The sequence below is a fragment of the Heliconius melpomene genome, chromosome 9, assembly GCF_056956725.1.
Source record: "Heliconius melpomene rosina isolate 202511_hmr_F chromosome 9, ASM5695672v1, whole genome shotgun sequence".
NCBI lineage: Eukaryota > Metazoa > Arthropoda > Insecta > Lepidoptera > Nymphalidae > Heliconius > Heliconius melpomene.
Window position 1 is genome coordinate 2,592,202 of NC_140397.1, and position 16,569 is coordinate 2,608,770.

General features: G+C 36.7%; 1 protein-coding gene across 3 annotated transcripts in view; it reads right to left on the bottom strand.

Moving 5' to 3' along the window:
* The window catches only part of LOC146536174 (rho guanine nucleotide exchange factor 17), a 94,886-nt gene that overhangs the window by 48,803 nt on the left and 29,514 nt on the right, over window positions 1–16,569 (bottom strand). For 2 of the 3 annotated variants that reach the window (XM_085190544.1, XM_085190543.1), the window contains exons 2-3: window positions 7,830–7,935; window positions 4,816–6,841 (exon numbers count right to left, since the gene is read on the bottom strand). In XM_085190544.1, coding sequence (XP_085046670.1) covers window positions 4,816–6,841; window positions 7,830–7,891 — 2,088 coding nt within the window. In that variant the 5' untranslated portion in view covers window positions 7,892–7,935. Of the gene's footprint in view, window positions 1–4,815; window positions 6,842–7,822; window positions 7,936–16,569 lie in introns of all 3 variants that reach the window. The other variant, XM_085190545.1, reaches the window with a different exon arrangement.

Here is a 16,569-nt window from a genome sequence, read left to right on the forward strand (position 1 = left end):
CGGTCTTCAGTTCCATTATGAGGTATAATAAATGAAACTGAAATAATAACATCAACTAAAAATTATCAAAGTTTAATTAATAATTATATTAAGGAAATCTGTAGCTTTCAAAAAGTTTGTTTTCAGCTTCACGATATATCCCGCACACACACACTAGGTAAGGAGGGAACCTGGGAACCTAATATTAAGACGCTCCGTTCCCATTAAGACGACTGGCCTATTAAGAATCAAAGAAAATCTATAGAATTAGCGTTAAATTCAATTAAGAATCTAACACGGTCAAGATAATATGTATACACAAATATGCCTAATTACCTATATACTTCATGTTTACTAAAATTTTCGCACAAACTTCTGTCTGTCTGTGTATAAACAGAAAATCGCATATTTCCATTTGTATGTTGTATTCCATTTTTCAATATTGTGGTTCATACTACTGAGAATAATGTATTAGTCATTCATTTTTCTTACATTTTCCTATAAAAGTATGTATATTGAACATTTTAAATGGAAATGATGCTGTTTAAGCAAATAAATTTAAAAAAATAAATCTGGAAGCGTTGCGTGTTGAGTGGCAGAATTCAACCACCACCAGACACCAGAGCGAAAAAATGGAAATATAAACGTAAATAAATATTTCACTTCCTCGAATGGGGCTCGAACCAATCTATCGTGTTGACAGACAAACATTTATACCGCTCTGGCCTCAAACCGCAAAAAAGTAGCGAAGCTTAACGCCGACAATATTTTTTAATTCCTTACCGATGTTATATGATAGAAAATAGTAATAAAACCCTGTCAAACTGTGCCACACACAAAATTACGATTTAAATCATTAAAATGGTGCACCAAACGGTCAGGTACATCAAAGTGCTGTTACAAATGCTCTCGATGACACACCTAATTATTTTATTGGCTCCGAAACTAAAATAAAATGGCGCCAGGGATATTGCGGTTGGTACCATCTATATTATGGTACCAAAATAAATATAGAAAGTTAGGTTTTCTATGGTATATAACTTGATTAAAGTCTAATATTAAATTTTAAATAAAAAAAGTAAAGAAAAAGTAAAAAAATGTTTTTCAAAATAGAACCTTAGGTTTTTTTATTTTTTTATAAAGAATTTTGTAAAAATAATATAAAATTACCTAAAATACCTTTAATTAGTAAAAGAATTTCTTTGAATCTCAATTAAAACAGCAATAAGGTACTGCAGTTAATAGATTAAAATCCCACTTGTTTTAGGGCACACAGCAGGGTAGGCAGAGGGAACCTAGTGTTAAAACACTGCTCCCCATTTTCTGTCGCATTCTGGAGACATTGACGCCTTCCGAGACTGGAAAATTCGGTGGAAATTGGGGAATGGAATGTCTCACCACTAAGTTTACCTACCCTAGGATAAAGGCGCGAAATTCTTTTGACGTTTTTCCATTAAAACCGATTGGTTAAAAGTTTTTCAACCAAATGTCAAAACAAAAAAGCGTAAGAACAGAGAAGAACCTGTACATCGTCAATTCATTCAAAGTATATTTTCAATTGACAGATACAAAAAAAAGCCCACCGAGCTGTGATTCATTGTATGAAATTAACGTTGTTTGTCCAGAGCACATGTGCTGGAACTACGACATGTAATTAATAACTTATAATAATAAATATTATTTGTATTAGTACGGAGAAAAGTGAGAGAAATCGATTCGTCTGTATATTGAAGTCTGTAAACTATTAACAACAGCTTAATTCGTACATTCTTTTAGTTTCATGCTTTATAGCAGTAGCAGGGTAAGCAGAAGGAACCTGGGAACCTTATGTTAAAACACTCTATCCCATTAAGATTTCCAATCCTTTTGATCGAATTCCTTTTCCTATTTTCCGCCGAATTCTGATTCGTTACCAGAGCGAGAAAATGTAAATATTAAATATTGCATTTATTCGAAAGGTAATCGAACCCACAACCTATGCTGTTACTACATATTAGAACTACTTACTCTCCGTTTACATTATTTACTATATAAATGACGCAATCCAGAAACAGAAACAGAAACAAGCGACGAAACGCCACTGACCTATTTCCCGTGATGACTCACGTACGAGTATATAAGGGTTGGGATTTAATTCGTATTAAAGTTATTTCAATTCATCTACAACACTTTGTACCGTACTTTGGTTTCGTGGAAAATTTTGTATTGTTTCTTGTATTGTTTTGTATTGTTGATCCTATCTGATTCTGATTTATTATGTTGTTAAAAGGAAAAATTTAGAGATTTTTGGAAAATTCTTTTGGAAAATACTAATCAATTTTAATTTTCAAAATCTAGAATCGCCGACTCAACCATCCCAAGCTTAACCCACTGGACTACTACGGCCTCAAATTTTGCTTATCCCTAATAATGAATCAATTTTATTACCATTAGTACTATGAAAGTACCAGCAAATGACAAGAGACAGGTACAACATATCGGAACTATTCCAAGCTATTTCTACGAACCCATTGTTCTCATGAGAAGTTGGGCAGCGACACAAAGGGAACTCTAGAATATAGATAGATATGTATAACATAGATATGACATACATTTATACATTTTTTCTTTCAGCTTCACGCTGCAGGGTGAGCAGAGGGAACCTAGTGTTAAGACATTCCGTTCCCCACTTTCTGCCGAATTCTAGAGGCATTGCGTGTTGAGTGTCAGAACTTGATTTGCCTCGACACCAGTGCGAAGAAATGTATTAACGTATTATAAGTTTATGACAATTGTAGGTTTGATTCCTACTCTGGGCAATGAATTATTGCTCCGTTCTGAGATCAAGAGAAAGCGCAGTGTTGAAAAAAGGAAAAAAACCGACTGACTTACTCAGGTTCCCTTTGCCTACTTTATATGTATATGCGGGAAGTTAAAAAAAACCTTTTAATGTTTAGGTATCGAAAAAGATATTTTACCTATCTTTGCATACCTATTAGACGCATTTAGGACATTTTTAACTTTCCAACGACTACTAGAATCATAAATCTTCTTACTAGTTTAGACGCAGGAAGATGTTGGAATGCAAAACCTCATCAATCTCATCTGGATAGCTACGTGCAATAAGGAAAAGTACCGAAGGGAAAATCTAGTAATTAAAATATTTTTCTTTGCTCTGGGGAATTTTATAAGAAAAAGGTATTTTAATAATTACAACGCAAGAAAGGTAGTTACTTCGTTGCAAGAAATGTTTCAAAGTATTTTGTTTTTGCTTCATCAATTCTAACAGAATAGAAAAAGGGAACCTGGGAACCTAGTGTTAAGACACTCCGTTCCCATCAAGATTTATCTCCCCACTTTTCCGCCGAATTTGGGAGGCATTGCGTGTTAAGTGACGGAAGGGAACGCCGCGTTTTGCCTCATTACCTGAACGAGTGGGAATCGAACCTTAATTCGGAAATCTTAATTCGTAAGGATCGTATCCGAAAGACATATTAAACATTTTTATAGTAACTAATTATTATAAAAAAAAATATCGACATCTGTTACAATTAATATATAATTCGATTTTTACCTTTTAAAGGTTGCATCATATTATAGTTATGCAAAACGTAAGTTTTAAATAATTTTATGCAATACTTTTAATTGACCTTCAGTAATAATGACCGGACCAGGCCAGATCCGTACTTTTATACTTTTGCGTTAAAAGAGAAAGCGAAGCAATAAATTCATTAAATTAATCAATAATACAAGTTCATTTTGTTAAAAAAAATCATTAAAATCGAGTGAGTTTCGTGAAAGTGCTACTGTAATTAAATTTTACATTCGACTTTTATAGTAAAGTTGATGTTGTAAGCTTTAAAGAGATGGTGAATATTTTTTTTAATAATAATCTAAAAAAATGTGCAATAATGATGTTTTTGTCTTATTTTTATTTTTTTTAACTACACCCTATATCCTGCACATAGTAAACAGAGCAGGCATAGGGAACCCTAGTGTTAAGATCCGCTCCCCATTAATACGCTTCCTTTCCCCAGATATTTCTTTTTTTTTTTATTTTTGAGGTGTGTTGAAATCGAACCACCGATCTAGCGATGGCGTTTACATGTGGTGCGACAATTACCTCTATACTCGCACACATCTGGGTAGGCAGAGGGAACCTAGTGAAAATATTAAATATTTTATTTTCTCGAGAAAAAATCGAACCCACCGTGCCACCACTGGATTATTTAAAATATAAAAATAAACTATTATTTATATTTTCCATATCCTCACAGTATATTAAAAGAATACTTACAGTAGAAACATAATATAGACTTAAAAAGCAACTATCAACACAACATTCTTTCACAATCCACGATCCCCCTTAAAATTTGAATGTTTTCGGAACAGCTGTTGGCTTGGTTGAATCACACGACATTGGCCTGAGAAATGCCGGGAAACACGAATATTTTAACATTCGGCCATGAATCTGATATCGGATTAAGAGAAACCGTAAAAGAAATTATTTATTTCTTCATCAATGATATGCAACATTGATATTGTCGTGGCTAGTGGAAAAGTTGGTAACGGATATCATAGGTGGTATTATGTAAGTCCAAAGTCTAAAACTACTAAAACCTAATAAAACCTAATAAAAGAAAATAAAATTTTTTTTTACTATAATAAACCTATAATTATGTTTTTCTTCGGTTTTTCGCCAATTTTCTCTGAGTATAATTCGTGAAGGTGACTTTGCCATTGCCTTAACGTCACACTCAATAACGTGAAATACATATCTATGGATTATGTTTACTTTAATATCTATTATAGAGACATATATCTATTGTATAAAATAAAAAAGAAATCTGTACTCACATTATGCTGATGCAGCGTCAATATAACGTTGTCGAATGTTGAAGAATTAGAAAGCGCTTCAGAGCTTCCACGGAGGAGTTCAGCAAGCAAATCAGTACCAGGTTTGACGCCTGCTAATTTAGAAGGTGATGAGGTGGCCCTAACATGTGTGGGGCCCTTGGACCTAGTGCTGCCCGTAGAAACTGCGCCAGCGCTTATTTTTCTGCAAGGAACTGTTGCGTCTGAGAAACTTCTGCGACCAACTTCCGTAGATCTATTAGGAGCCTCCAAAGTCTTTCCGAAAGGCCCTCGGTTAAAATGCTGACGTTTTACTTCCACATCTGATGTATCTGACGGACTAAAAGGAGATGGTGAGGCTGTTCTATCACGAGAGCAAGAATCACTCTCTGCCTCTGATGGAGAATCTCTGCGACATACAACCCCATATTTTCGACTTCTGACTCGAAACGTCTCATCATCTCTCTCATCTGAACTTTGTTGAGAAAATCTGGCGCGTCTAGCTCGTAATTCCTCAGATCTTGGCCACACGGGTGTTGATGCTTCACTTGGACTAGGTGGTCCATTTGTACAAGAATCATCTGATTTTTCTCCAAGCAAAGAAGATGTTCTGGCTTCAGCTGATAATCGCATATCGGATAGAGAAACGTCACTACTTTCACGCTTGCACCCGTTTACTGAGGAAGATGGGGGGTCCTCTTCGCCTCCATCATCACTTGCGGTAGTAATATATATCCCTTTTCTCCTTTTAGTTTTGTCAAGTGGCCTACGTCTCTCTCTAGCACCTATTGGCGCCGCTGTACAAGGATTCTGTACAGCTGCTAGCAAATGTGCAACTTGTTCACTGGTTATCGTTTCATCTTCTTTATCTCGATCTAAAGATCCGTCAGAGGCACCATCTGAGCGCTGCGCATCCTCCGCTGGGTGATCTTGAGACCACTGTTTTACTATACACTCATATACTGGCACAGGTATTGGAACAGAAATGTCGAGTTCACTAGTAGATTCCTTACGCGAAGGAAAATTAGCACATTCACAGTCTACATTTGCACACACATTCGCAGGAGGATCGGGAAGGGGAGGGAAGGCAAAGGGCTGAGCGGGTTCTAGAGGTGACGTCCCTTCACTATGCGCCTGCGCACTATCAGCTTGCGAACCGTCACTTTCTTCACGTAGTTCATGTAAAACACGAGTTGCCATCAACACCGGCAAACTCCCTCCGGCATCGGTCGATTCCTCCTCCCGCACTGGAGGCACGCGGCGCGGCAGCGGGTGCGTCAGCGAACGCGCTCCTAGCTGCTTGTGTAACGCGTCCGGAGGAGAGGAGCGTGGCGCGGGCGACGCGTGCACGATGAGTCCTTCATCTGATCCGACAGCAGAGTCTACGGAAGCAACCGACCCACCTTCCGTCACATTTTCTTCCGTAACACTAGTGGTGTCCTCGCGACCCGACACGGATTCACTCTCTTCTGTTTTTTTGTTACGTTTACCGAAATCAAAGATTGAGGGCTGCTTTTCGCGATAGTATTTCTCCTGCGTAAAGTCACCCTGGGAGAAAGACGCGCTGCGATAAGGTATAGTCTTTTGTGCGTACGACCCGACGATGGAGCGCGGCTCGACGCGGACCAGGGTGATCTTGTCGGCGTCGAAGTCGTCGAGGCGGTCGACGGAGGTGCCGCGCGGCGGGCTGTGACGGTGGCGAGCGCGCGGCGGCGGCACGGGCGGCAGCACGGGCGCGCTGTGCGGCGGCGCGACAGGCGCGGGCGAGGGCGGGGCGGCGCGTGGCAGCAGGCGCTCCGTGAAGTCGCGCAGGCGCTGGTGGCGGCTGGCGGCGGAGCGCGGGCGCTCGTCGCGCGGGCCTGCGCGGCCGAGGCGGCGCTGCAGGCGCTCCAGCGTGCGGCGGTCGGGCGCGGCGCGGCCGAGGCACGCCGCCACCGCCTCCTCGGAGCAGCAGCGGCAGGGGCAGGCGCGCGGCGGCGGCGCGCGGCGGACGGAGTAGCGCACGGCGCCCAGCGTCACGTACGGGGACCTGCGCACGCGCTACGATGAGGACGAGCGGCCCGCCGGGCGGTCGGGCGGCGAGTGCGCCGGATTTAGAGCGGGCAGCCTCCCCCGCCACAGCGACTCGCCGCTGAATTCCGGGAGGATTCCCCGCGACCCACTCCGGCGGAGAGTTATATCGGAGCGGGTGAATCGCATCTGCGCGCGCTCTGAGGAGCCGGCGCGGACGGTGGGAAGACATACATATGTATAGAAGCGAACTTGAAATAGTTTCAAAGCGTACCACTTATATGAGCAAAGACGTCTGTCCAGAGACAAGAAATGCTAGTGATCCGCTAGAGGACGACAGGTGGCGGACAGACAGACGGAAGACGCCTCGAGTATAAATAGGTGGACGTTGGCGATTCGGCGATACGCGACCTCGTAACAATGTTTACATCTCGTATCTTGTTGCAGGGGACCAATTTATGTTATTATATTTAATGCATTCCTCGAATTACTCGAGATGAAAGATAAGAGGTAAGACAAATTGTTTTAATGAGAGAGCAAACAGAGGAGACGCGAGTACACCTCCACGCTGCCTACGCGTAAAAAAATAACATGATTGAAACACTAATAATACTTATTGCACTGACTCACACTCGCCTGTTTAGTTGAATGTGGGGTTTATGTATGCAAATAGAATTGTTAAATTATACTCAATCTTTGTTACTTACATATGTCTATTATTTTGAGCTATTTATTTGCTATTTCATAAAATTACGCACTCGAAGTGGGATTATTTCCATCGAAAATGCATATAGCATTTTAAAATATTTCTTTTGTCTTTCTGTATTTTGACGAGAATGTCAACATTGAACATTATAAATATTTTTTATATATTTTTTTGTGGGAATCGAACCCGGTGTGGGTTCGATACAGTGTTCAATAAAAGAGTTTGTAGAACTTGTAACTTATAATCTATTATAATCTTAAATTAAAAAAATAAAATACAATTGTAAATAGGTACAGGGGACCTGGTGAAGTCGCGTCTTCTTCGGACGCCATCTTGGGGGGAGCGAGGGCGCACGGTCGCCATTGATCACGTGACGCCGCGCATAGTGCGGGCACCTACTCGCAGATCTGAAATAAAATTAAATTATGTTAATATATATTTTTTACTTTACTCTGTATCCCGCACATAGCAGGCTAGGTGGAGGGAACCTGGATAGCTAATGTTAAGGTACCTCGGTTCCTATTAAGGTACTTCCGTTTTCCACGCCTACTACGCTACGTTAAGTTTTTTTTTTATTAAATAGACAAGGCAGGCAAGAGTGCGGATGATCTCATGGCCAGTTGTCACCACCGCCTACTACACCTTGTAACACCAGAGGAACTGCAGGGGCGTTGTCGGCTTTAAAGACGGGATGCGGTAAGAGTTTACAAAGGCATTACATCTCTTTCGTTCGACACGTTCTCATCCAAAGGAGCCAATATCTTAAGAGGATATCGCTTAGCTGTTGGATCATGAACAGTTTTAGTTGAGACAGCGCGTATTGTAAGGAGGTTCTCCTCTCTGGAGTTCTAGCCACCGATAGCTTGGTCCCTTGTCCCACCTCTGAATAGGTATTTTTTTGCTTTCTATATTTTTAAATGTATTTTTTATAAAAATTTATGTTTAAAAATGTAAAATTTGTTTCCGTTAATGTTATTAAAGTATATACTGTAAGTCAATCAACTTACCCCCCTCTATTATACATAGAAATATAATTCAAAAGTTAATATTAAAAATATTATTTTAATACAGCATATGAAAAACAAATAAGTATAACCGGAAGTTAATACGAACGTAATTTACAAAAATTATATTTTCCTTACATTTGAATATCACGTTACACAAAGCTCGAGTTCCTTTGATGTTTCAGGACAATGTCGCCTGCGGGACATAAAATTGGATAATAAAACCAATATTATATTGTAGGTACTTTGTGATTGGCAGTTGTAAAAGATATGAGAAATTACTTCATATATATATAAATTAATTCATTTATATAGCCTGATTTTAAAAATTTACACAAAAAACACAACACACGGAGTGACTTAACGTTTCTCCGTTCTCCACTTTCCGCCGAATTCTGGAGGAATTCTCGACACCAGAGTGAAGAAATGGAACTATAAATTTAAATAAATAGTTAATTTTCTCGGGGATCGAACCCACGATCAGTCGCATTAGTCACACTTAGTGCCTTAACCCCACGACGGGCCTCGTAATATAAATATGATACCTATATAAACTAAGTGTTAGATTAGAACTTGTAACCCCAACCAAAAGTTAAAATCCTGAACGTTTCCATTCCAACAATAGTGCAGTCAAAAACTAAATATAGAATAGCATACCAGAGCCACCTACTGTGAAGGAACGAAGTTAGGAGAAACCTCGTGAACCTTTGATGCATATAAAGTTTGGGCGGGCGGGAAAACTAAACTTGTTATCAGTACCATCGATAGATGTCGTGGTATTGAAATATTAGATATTTAAAATATGTAACGGTAAACGCTTTATAATAATTTTGCTAAGCGGAAGTAAATATGTTTAGAATATAAATCAAATTATAAATGCATTTAAATAAAAAAAGTCAAGATGAATTTGTTATTATACAATTTATAGTCTGTTTAACATATTCGCTTTAAATATTTTTTAAAACATTAAGATTATGATGCCCGTCGTGGCGCAGGGGTACAAGCGTGCGACTGTAGACGCAACAGGTTGTCGGTTCGATTCCTACATGAGGAAATGAAATATATTGCATTTTTAATGTCTCGCTCTGGTATCCAGGCAGAGTGTGGCATTGCAACAACACAATTGCATAAACAAGCAATGCCTGGAGAGGAGGCAAGAATTCGGTGGTGGGAAACGGAAGTGCCTTAATGACAAGTAAGTGTCGTACCACTGGGTTAACTCTGCCTACTCGACTGTATGCAGGAGACACTGTGAGAGTAAAAGAAAAAAACAGATCCAGACAGAAAAAAGTAATAATGTTTTCTCAGAATCTATAATAGGCTCATCAACCATAATAGGTACATGTCAGTTGCGAGTTCATTTCTCTTCCAAAAAGATAAAGTACAGTGTTGTGTTGCCCGATCTAAAAAAAAGTTATTTAATAATTAAGACCTTTTGCCTAATTGCAATGAAAAACAAAATTACAAGTTTAATATTTGAACTTTTTAATAGGTCGTCGAGGTGCAACGATGGAAATATTTCTTTTTTCATTTCCTCGCTCTGTTAACAAAACAAAGCGGCGTTGAGTTTCGCCACTCAACTCTCGAAAATTAACCAGAAATTGGGGAAACGGAGAGTGCTTACACAGTATTCTCTCTACTTACCCTGCTATATGCGGGATACTGCGTGAAGTTATAAAAAAAGTAATAAATACCCACTTTAAAAGTGATTTATGTTACCACCTAATGCAACACGAGCATTTATGTTGATATAGCGAGGTGACTCAGTATAAATTGAAAGAGCTATAAACATTAAATTATTTTTTACTTAAATAAAATGTTAGTTTATTGATAAAAAGTAAATTTTAGTACTGATATCTCAATGTGAAATAACAATTTAAATTAATTACCTTTTTATATACATACATTTTATCAAAGGTATATCAAAAATTATTATATTAGGTGTTCTTCAGATATCAAAGGCTACAGAGATACCAGAAAACAAAAAAAATATTTATAAGATTTGTATAATAGATTATTATAGGTATTTACCAAAAGTAAATTTAAGTGTATTCCGAACTGTAAAAGGAGAATTGGCAGACCAAAACAGAGATGGCGAGACGAGCTGGACTATTACAAGCCTGGCTGGAAATAGACCATAGTGGAAGAAGTGGAGGGAGGCCTTTGCCCAGCAATGGGCCGGTTAAATTAATAGGCTAGGGAAAAAAAATATAAACAGCAGGGTAGTCAAAGACAATCTTATATTATTCGAATGTCTAGAGGCTCTTACCAAAGCGAAGTAATAATAAAAAAAATATACTTTCCTGAGTGGGAATCGAACTCACTATCGGTCGCGTTCATAGCCACACGCTTGTGGTCCTGTGCCACACCTGGTCTAATAGGATAAATTGATAAATATATAGAAGAAACATAATTCGACTAAAAGAAGACTATCTAAATGACGATCAAGTACACGTGTGGGCAACTCCATACTAAAAAAACACTTAAAATATAATAACAGTCATCGTATATTAATTTTCATCATAAATTACATACAAACATACATACATATCAACAATTTATCCTATAAATGGGTACCCCGATAAAAAAAAACAATTATGTTTTAAATTAAATATATTCAAAGTTGATCCGCTAAGGATGTCACAAGGGCATGTGAGGTATTAATATTGTATTCTGGTTCCTTGCTGTAAATGCCATTATATATCCTTTATTCTTTACTACCGTGATGGGTAATAACCTCCGGCATTGAAGTTTTAAGGTTTTGGCTTAAAAGCTGGGTATTTATTGGGATTTTTGTTGTTGTTATTATCAAAATACAGTTATTATTATCGAAAGCCTTTTTGAGGCTTTTAAGATATATTTGTGGCTGCTTGAAAGGTTTCACATGTATATGTGATATATGTAAATATTGTATTTATATGAACTGTATACAGGTGAGGCCAGTCGTGGCACTGAGGCATAAGCGTGCGATAGATTGTGGGTTCGATTAGAGAAGAAGCGGGGCGTTGAATTCAGCAAATCACCACGCCTCCAGAATTCAGCGGAAAGTGGGGAACGGAAGTGTCCTAATGGGCACGGGTTATCTTAATACTCAATTCCTAGGTTCCCTTTGCCTACCGTACCTTGTTTAGGATACAGTGCGAAGCTAAAAAATCTGCATAGAATTATATATATTGACACTGCTAGACGGGTTCGTACATACTTTGAAATTGAAACTTGGATGAAAAGTCGTATAATAATAAGTAGTTATACGGTACTTAATGTATTAAATCCTTTTAGAGATTTTTAATCCTTGCAAAGACGAGATTTTACGAATTTTAAAAAGAAATCACGGAAAATTACGAAAGTTGGAAATCAAATGTAAGCAATTTAAGTTTAAATTACTATACAAAATACATTTTATATATGGGCTAAAACGGTAACATTATATAAGAGTATGTGGAACGCCCTTGCACTGTGGTCTCGCATTTACCACAAAACCACACATTATGTAAAAATTTCAAAACAGTCATATGAAAAACAACACCAAAAATTATAAAATTATCACGCACAAGTTATCGCCAAAAATTATCACGCACAAGTTATCGCCTACAATTAATTATATTAATTGCATTTAATTGTAATTAATTGACGTGTGCAATGCGCATTTATTTAATGAACTTTGTTTTTTTATCTCAATTAATGACTTTATTAGGGTGTCCATATTTTTGTTGATAAGTTTATAATATAAGGAGATAAGTTTTTTCTGTAATTGAGCAATATTGATATCGCTGGTAGCAAGGTATTTAAAATATGAATTTATACTTTTAAAGGGTATTTATTTTTTTGCTAATAAAATACTTTTAATAAAAACGGAATGCGACGACCACGGAATGGTTGTACATTTAATTGTAGCTTTTACTATACTATTTTCGCTTTGTTTAACATTTAGTGTTTGTTTTATTTAAATCGACTAATTAATAAAAAAGTTATACCATTTTATTTTTCTATATGGGTAGGGTACATATATTGTATTTATAATTATATTTTTATTATAAAATTAAAGTGATGCAGATTAGTAAATTAATATTTTTTAGTTCAAGCGGACAATGTCATGAGTAAGAATGATTCGCTAGTTTTTTTAATATATTTTTTCAAAAATGTGTGATTATTATTACTATTTTTTATTAAATTATTGTCTATAAAGATTACACTTAATTAAATTTAAAAAAATAACATTAAATGAATTTCAAAAACTCTGCTTACCCTACGTAAGTAGACAAATTGTAGTTAGAACTTGAAAAACTTGTAACATTAGAGACGTTGTCGGCCACTATCTTGTTACGGACCTGGACTTCCAGCTCAAATAGACTTATCACTTTATACGCCTGGGATCTGGTTTATAAATGTACTTGTATCTGGTAAATGGGTATAATTTTTTTAATTAATATTAAAAAAACTGAATAAATCTCGTATATCTTTCTTTCAGATTGACGTTGTAATAGCAGGAAAATAGAAAATTTAGTGTTAAAACTCTACGTTCTCCGCTTTCTTATCAAATTCTAAACATTGTATGATGAATGCAGCAACTGTTAACCGTAATGGGTTTCTTACAAGAGCGAGACCAATTGATTCCCCCGAGAAATCATCGCACCCACAATATAGTAAACACAAATTTGAGTAAATTTATAAATTTTTGACAACAATACTTAAGAAGATAGAAAGGTCAATTTAATGTTTTTTTAGCTTTACGCTGTATTCGGCACCTAGCAGAGTAGACAGAAGAAACCTGGTAACCTAGCCTTAACTCCTATGTTCATAAAGACAATTTATGTTCCTTTTCCGCCAAATTTTTAAAGCATTTTGTATTGAATACCGAACTCAAGGCCACGTTTTGCCTCGTTACCAGAGCGCGAGAATGAAAATATTAAATTTAATATGTAATTCCCCCGAATAAGAATCGAACCAATAACCGTCGCAACTTACTGCCTCACAACAACCTCAACTTATTACACTATAACATTATATACACACACCTTGTATAGTACTTCTTGAAATAACTTAGTTAAATATAATCTTATTTCATACTCGTTTTATCTTCTGATAAACATACAAATTAGTGTAGAGCAGGAGTTTATCTAAATGGCGTAGGAAAGTGTTAATTAATTCGTCTGCCAATCCAGTTGTGGTATAAGTAACTCGATTATTTAAATCACTCAGGTACTTGTACCAATAAATTATTAATATAGTGATAAAAGGAGACCTTTTTGCGGGTTAGCTTCACGCTTTAACCCGCAGAAGGAATGGAATGTTAAGACATTCCGCCCAATTTTCGAGATATTGTTGAAAGTCAATGCCGCGTTGTGTTTTCTTAATAGAGCGAAGAAGTGAAAAGTTTTTTTTTTTCGAGTGAGAATCGTACCCATAACCGCCGAATTTTAACCTTAACATTAAGTAACTAAAGAACTTAGCATAACAGTATCTATATAACAATCATAGTTAGCAACTTCAAAGTAGATTCTGTGCTGCCGATTAAATCGACCTGAAGCCGGATGTCGCTACTTTGTTGAGCATCCTGCATATAGAACCTGTTACCGGAAAGGGAGAGTAGGCAATTAAAATCGTTTCTGTTGGGTGTACGGTAGAGCCTAGCTTTCCACAGCAATAGTGAAGAGAACTGCCACTCAACACGCAATGTTTCAAATTCGAGTGAAAAGTGGGACCGGAGTGTGATGACACTAGATTCTGCTTACTCTTTTATGCGCTGGTCAAGCGGAGTGACTCTGCGTAAGATCTGTATTGGGACAGAACCGACACCATTTTTTATTTCTCTCCACCTTTGAGGCCAGTCGTGGCGCAGAAGCACAAAGCTTGATACAAAATAATCTGGTTGTGGGTTCGATCCCCATTCGAGGAATGAAATGGGGACCTAAGTGTCTTAACACAAAGTTCCCCCTTCCTACTCAGCCGTGTGCGGGATACAGCGTCAAGCCGAACTGAACTCCATCTTTGTACAATTTATTAACAGAAGATTATCATAATCGTTGTAATTCTCTAAGAAAAATAATAAATATAGCCAAAGGTAATATATATGAACCAATAGAATGCAAACTAGGCAGCATAAGCATCGTTCTACTTCTGTATAATAGTACGAGTACAATTCGTTTTGCGTGTGTATATTTTCTTTACAAATTTTAGATATTTTATAAAAGCATTTTAAAATTACATAGAATTTAAAATCTTTATACAAAATTTATTACATTTATTTACATCGTCTCTCAGTGACTCAATAGCACAGGTATCGGACTTTACGAATTATTTTTATAACGACGCCGTTTTAAATAATCTGCTAACAATGTATTATGAACATGAGTAGATTCGGAGAAGTGATATTTTTAGTAGCCTTATCGAAAATATTAAATAGTAGTCGGTCTAAGATTAAAATAATTATAATAGCTCACTAATACGAAGCAAAAGGCAATCTGCAGTTTCTCTATACAATTTCTTTTTGTAGTTTTTGCATTTAGATTTAAACTAGCGACCCCCTTGCGGCTTCGCCCGCTTTAACTACTGGATTATTCATATAATGTATGTTTGCAAAGCACTTAAGATAATGTGAAAATTAATTAAACCCTAATGCAACCCGCATTTTTGTAGTTTCAATAAGGATTTTCCAATTGTTCTACACAACAAGAATTTTTTAGTAAGTACCGTAATTTTAAATCTGTGCTACTAATCTTTTCAAGTAGTTATTAAAATATATTTAAATGACTATTTTTAGATAGTTAAATGACTATTTTTAAACGGAAGAAATTATAAACAAAAACCTACCTACTAACAACTACTACAAAAAATATGAAACCAAATATATCGCGCTGAAATAATACATTTAACTCCAATTATCCAATACGTGCAAACGCATCTAAATCTTCGTTGTTATAGAGACAGGCGGGTTTTTTTTGAGCTTGTGGTTAATGCTGAAGAGGGTATTCTGTCCCTGATGAAAAGCAAGCACTACGTGGCAGCCTGTGAGGAAAATTAAATAGAATGCATCGGCCGGGAATCAAACCCGGGCCGCCCGCGTGGCAGGCGAGCATTCTACCACTGAACCACCGATGCGTGTAAGGCAGGCGGGCGCGGCGGACGCATGGCGAGTGGCGAGCCGTTTCACAGAAAGGATTTTTTGATATTGTAACAACTTCTAAAGTACTTATTAAAATGATAGTTTTGATCTACATTAAATGGCCAACGTAACTAATATACTTATATATATACTGAGAGTAAGGGATAAGTGAAACTTGAGTAACATACAGCTGATGTGTCAACGGCGGGATGTGTCAACAATTAAATGCGTTTTTCTCTAAAACTATTCGCAATTTCAAAATAGTGTAAAAAGCAAATTTTATCTTCGTTTAACGTAGAAAATTAATAAAGTATTTTAAAGAATAAGGATTAATACCATTATGGAAAAATATCCCTCACAATAAAAAATATATTGAAATTACAATTTTTAGACAGAAATATGATCACTACACGTTATTCTTAAAAGATACGAATATGCTGTCGCGGACTTTTTTGTAGATCTTATTAAGAGGAACAATACTCCAGTACATTATTTTCACGTAGTACTTACCATTAAAGCAGAGCATGCGCGAAAGTGTCGCAACGGATGGGACTTTATACACATTTATCTTATTTATGTTAATTTTCATAAGAATGTTCAAATAATAAACTATATATAAACCTTCCCTGAGAAATACTCGACCTAATGGTGAAAACCCCATCAAAATCCATTGGGTGGTTTAGAAGAAGAAGAGTTAGAAAGTTCAGACAGACACAAAAAGCGACTTTGTTTTATAAGATATAGGATAGGATAGGATAGGATAAATAAAAATTACAAATTAGGATTTTTTTTCATTTATCTAGCAAATAAGCTAATAATGGTTACAATAACAATTTATTTCGAGGGAATGACGACGGAATGATTTAATTTTTTTTTTTTACATCTATAACATAACATAACATAAAAACTCTTTATTTCACACCATATTAAACATT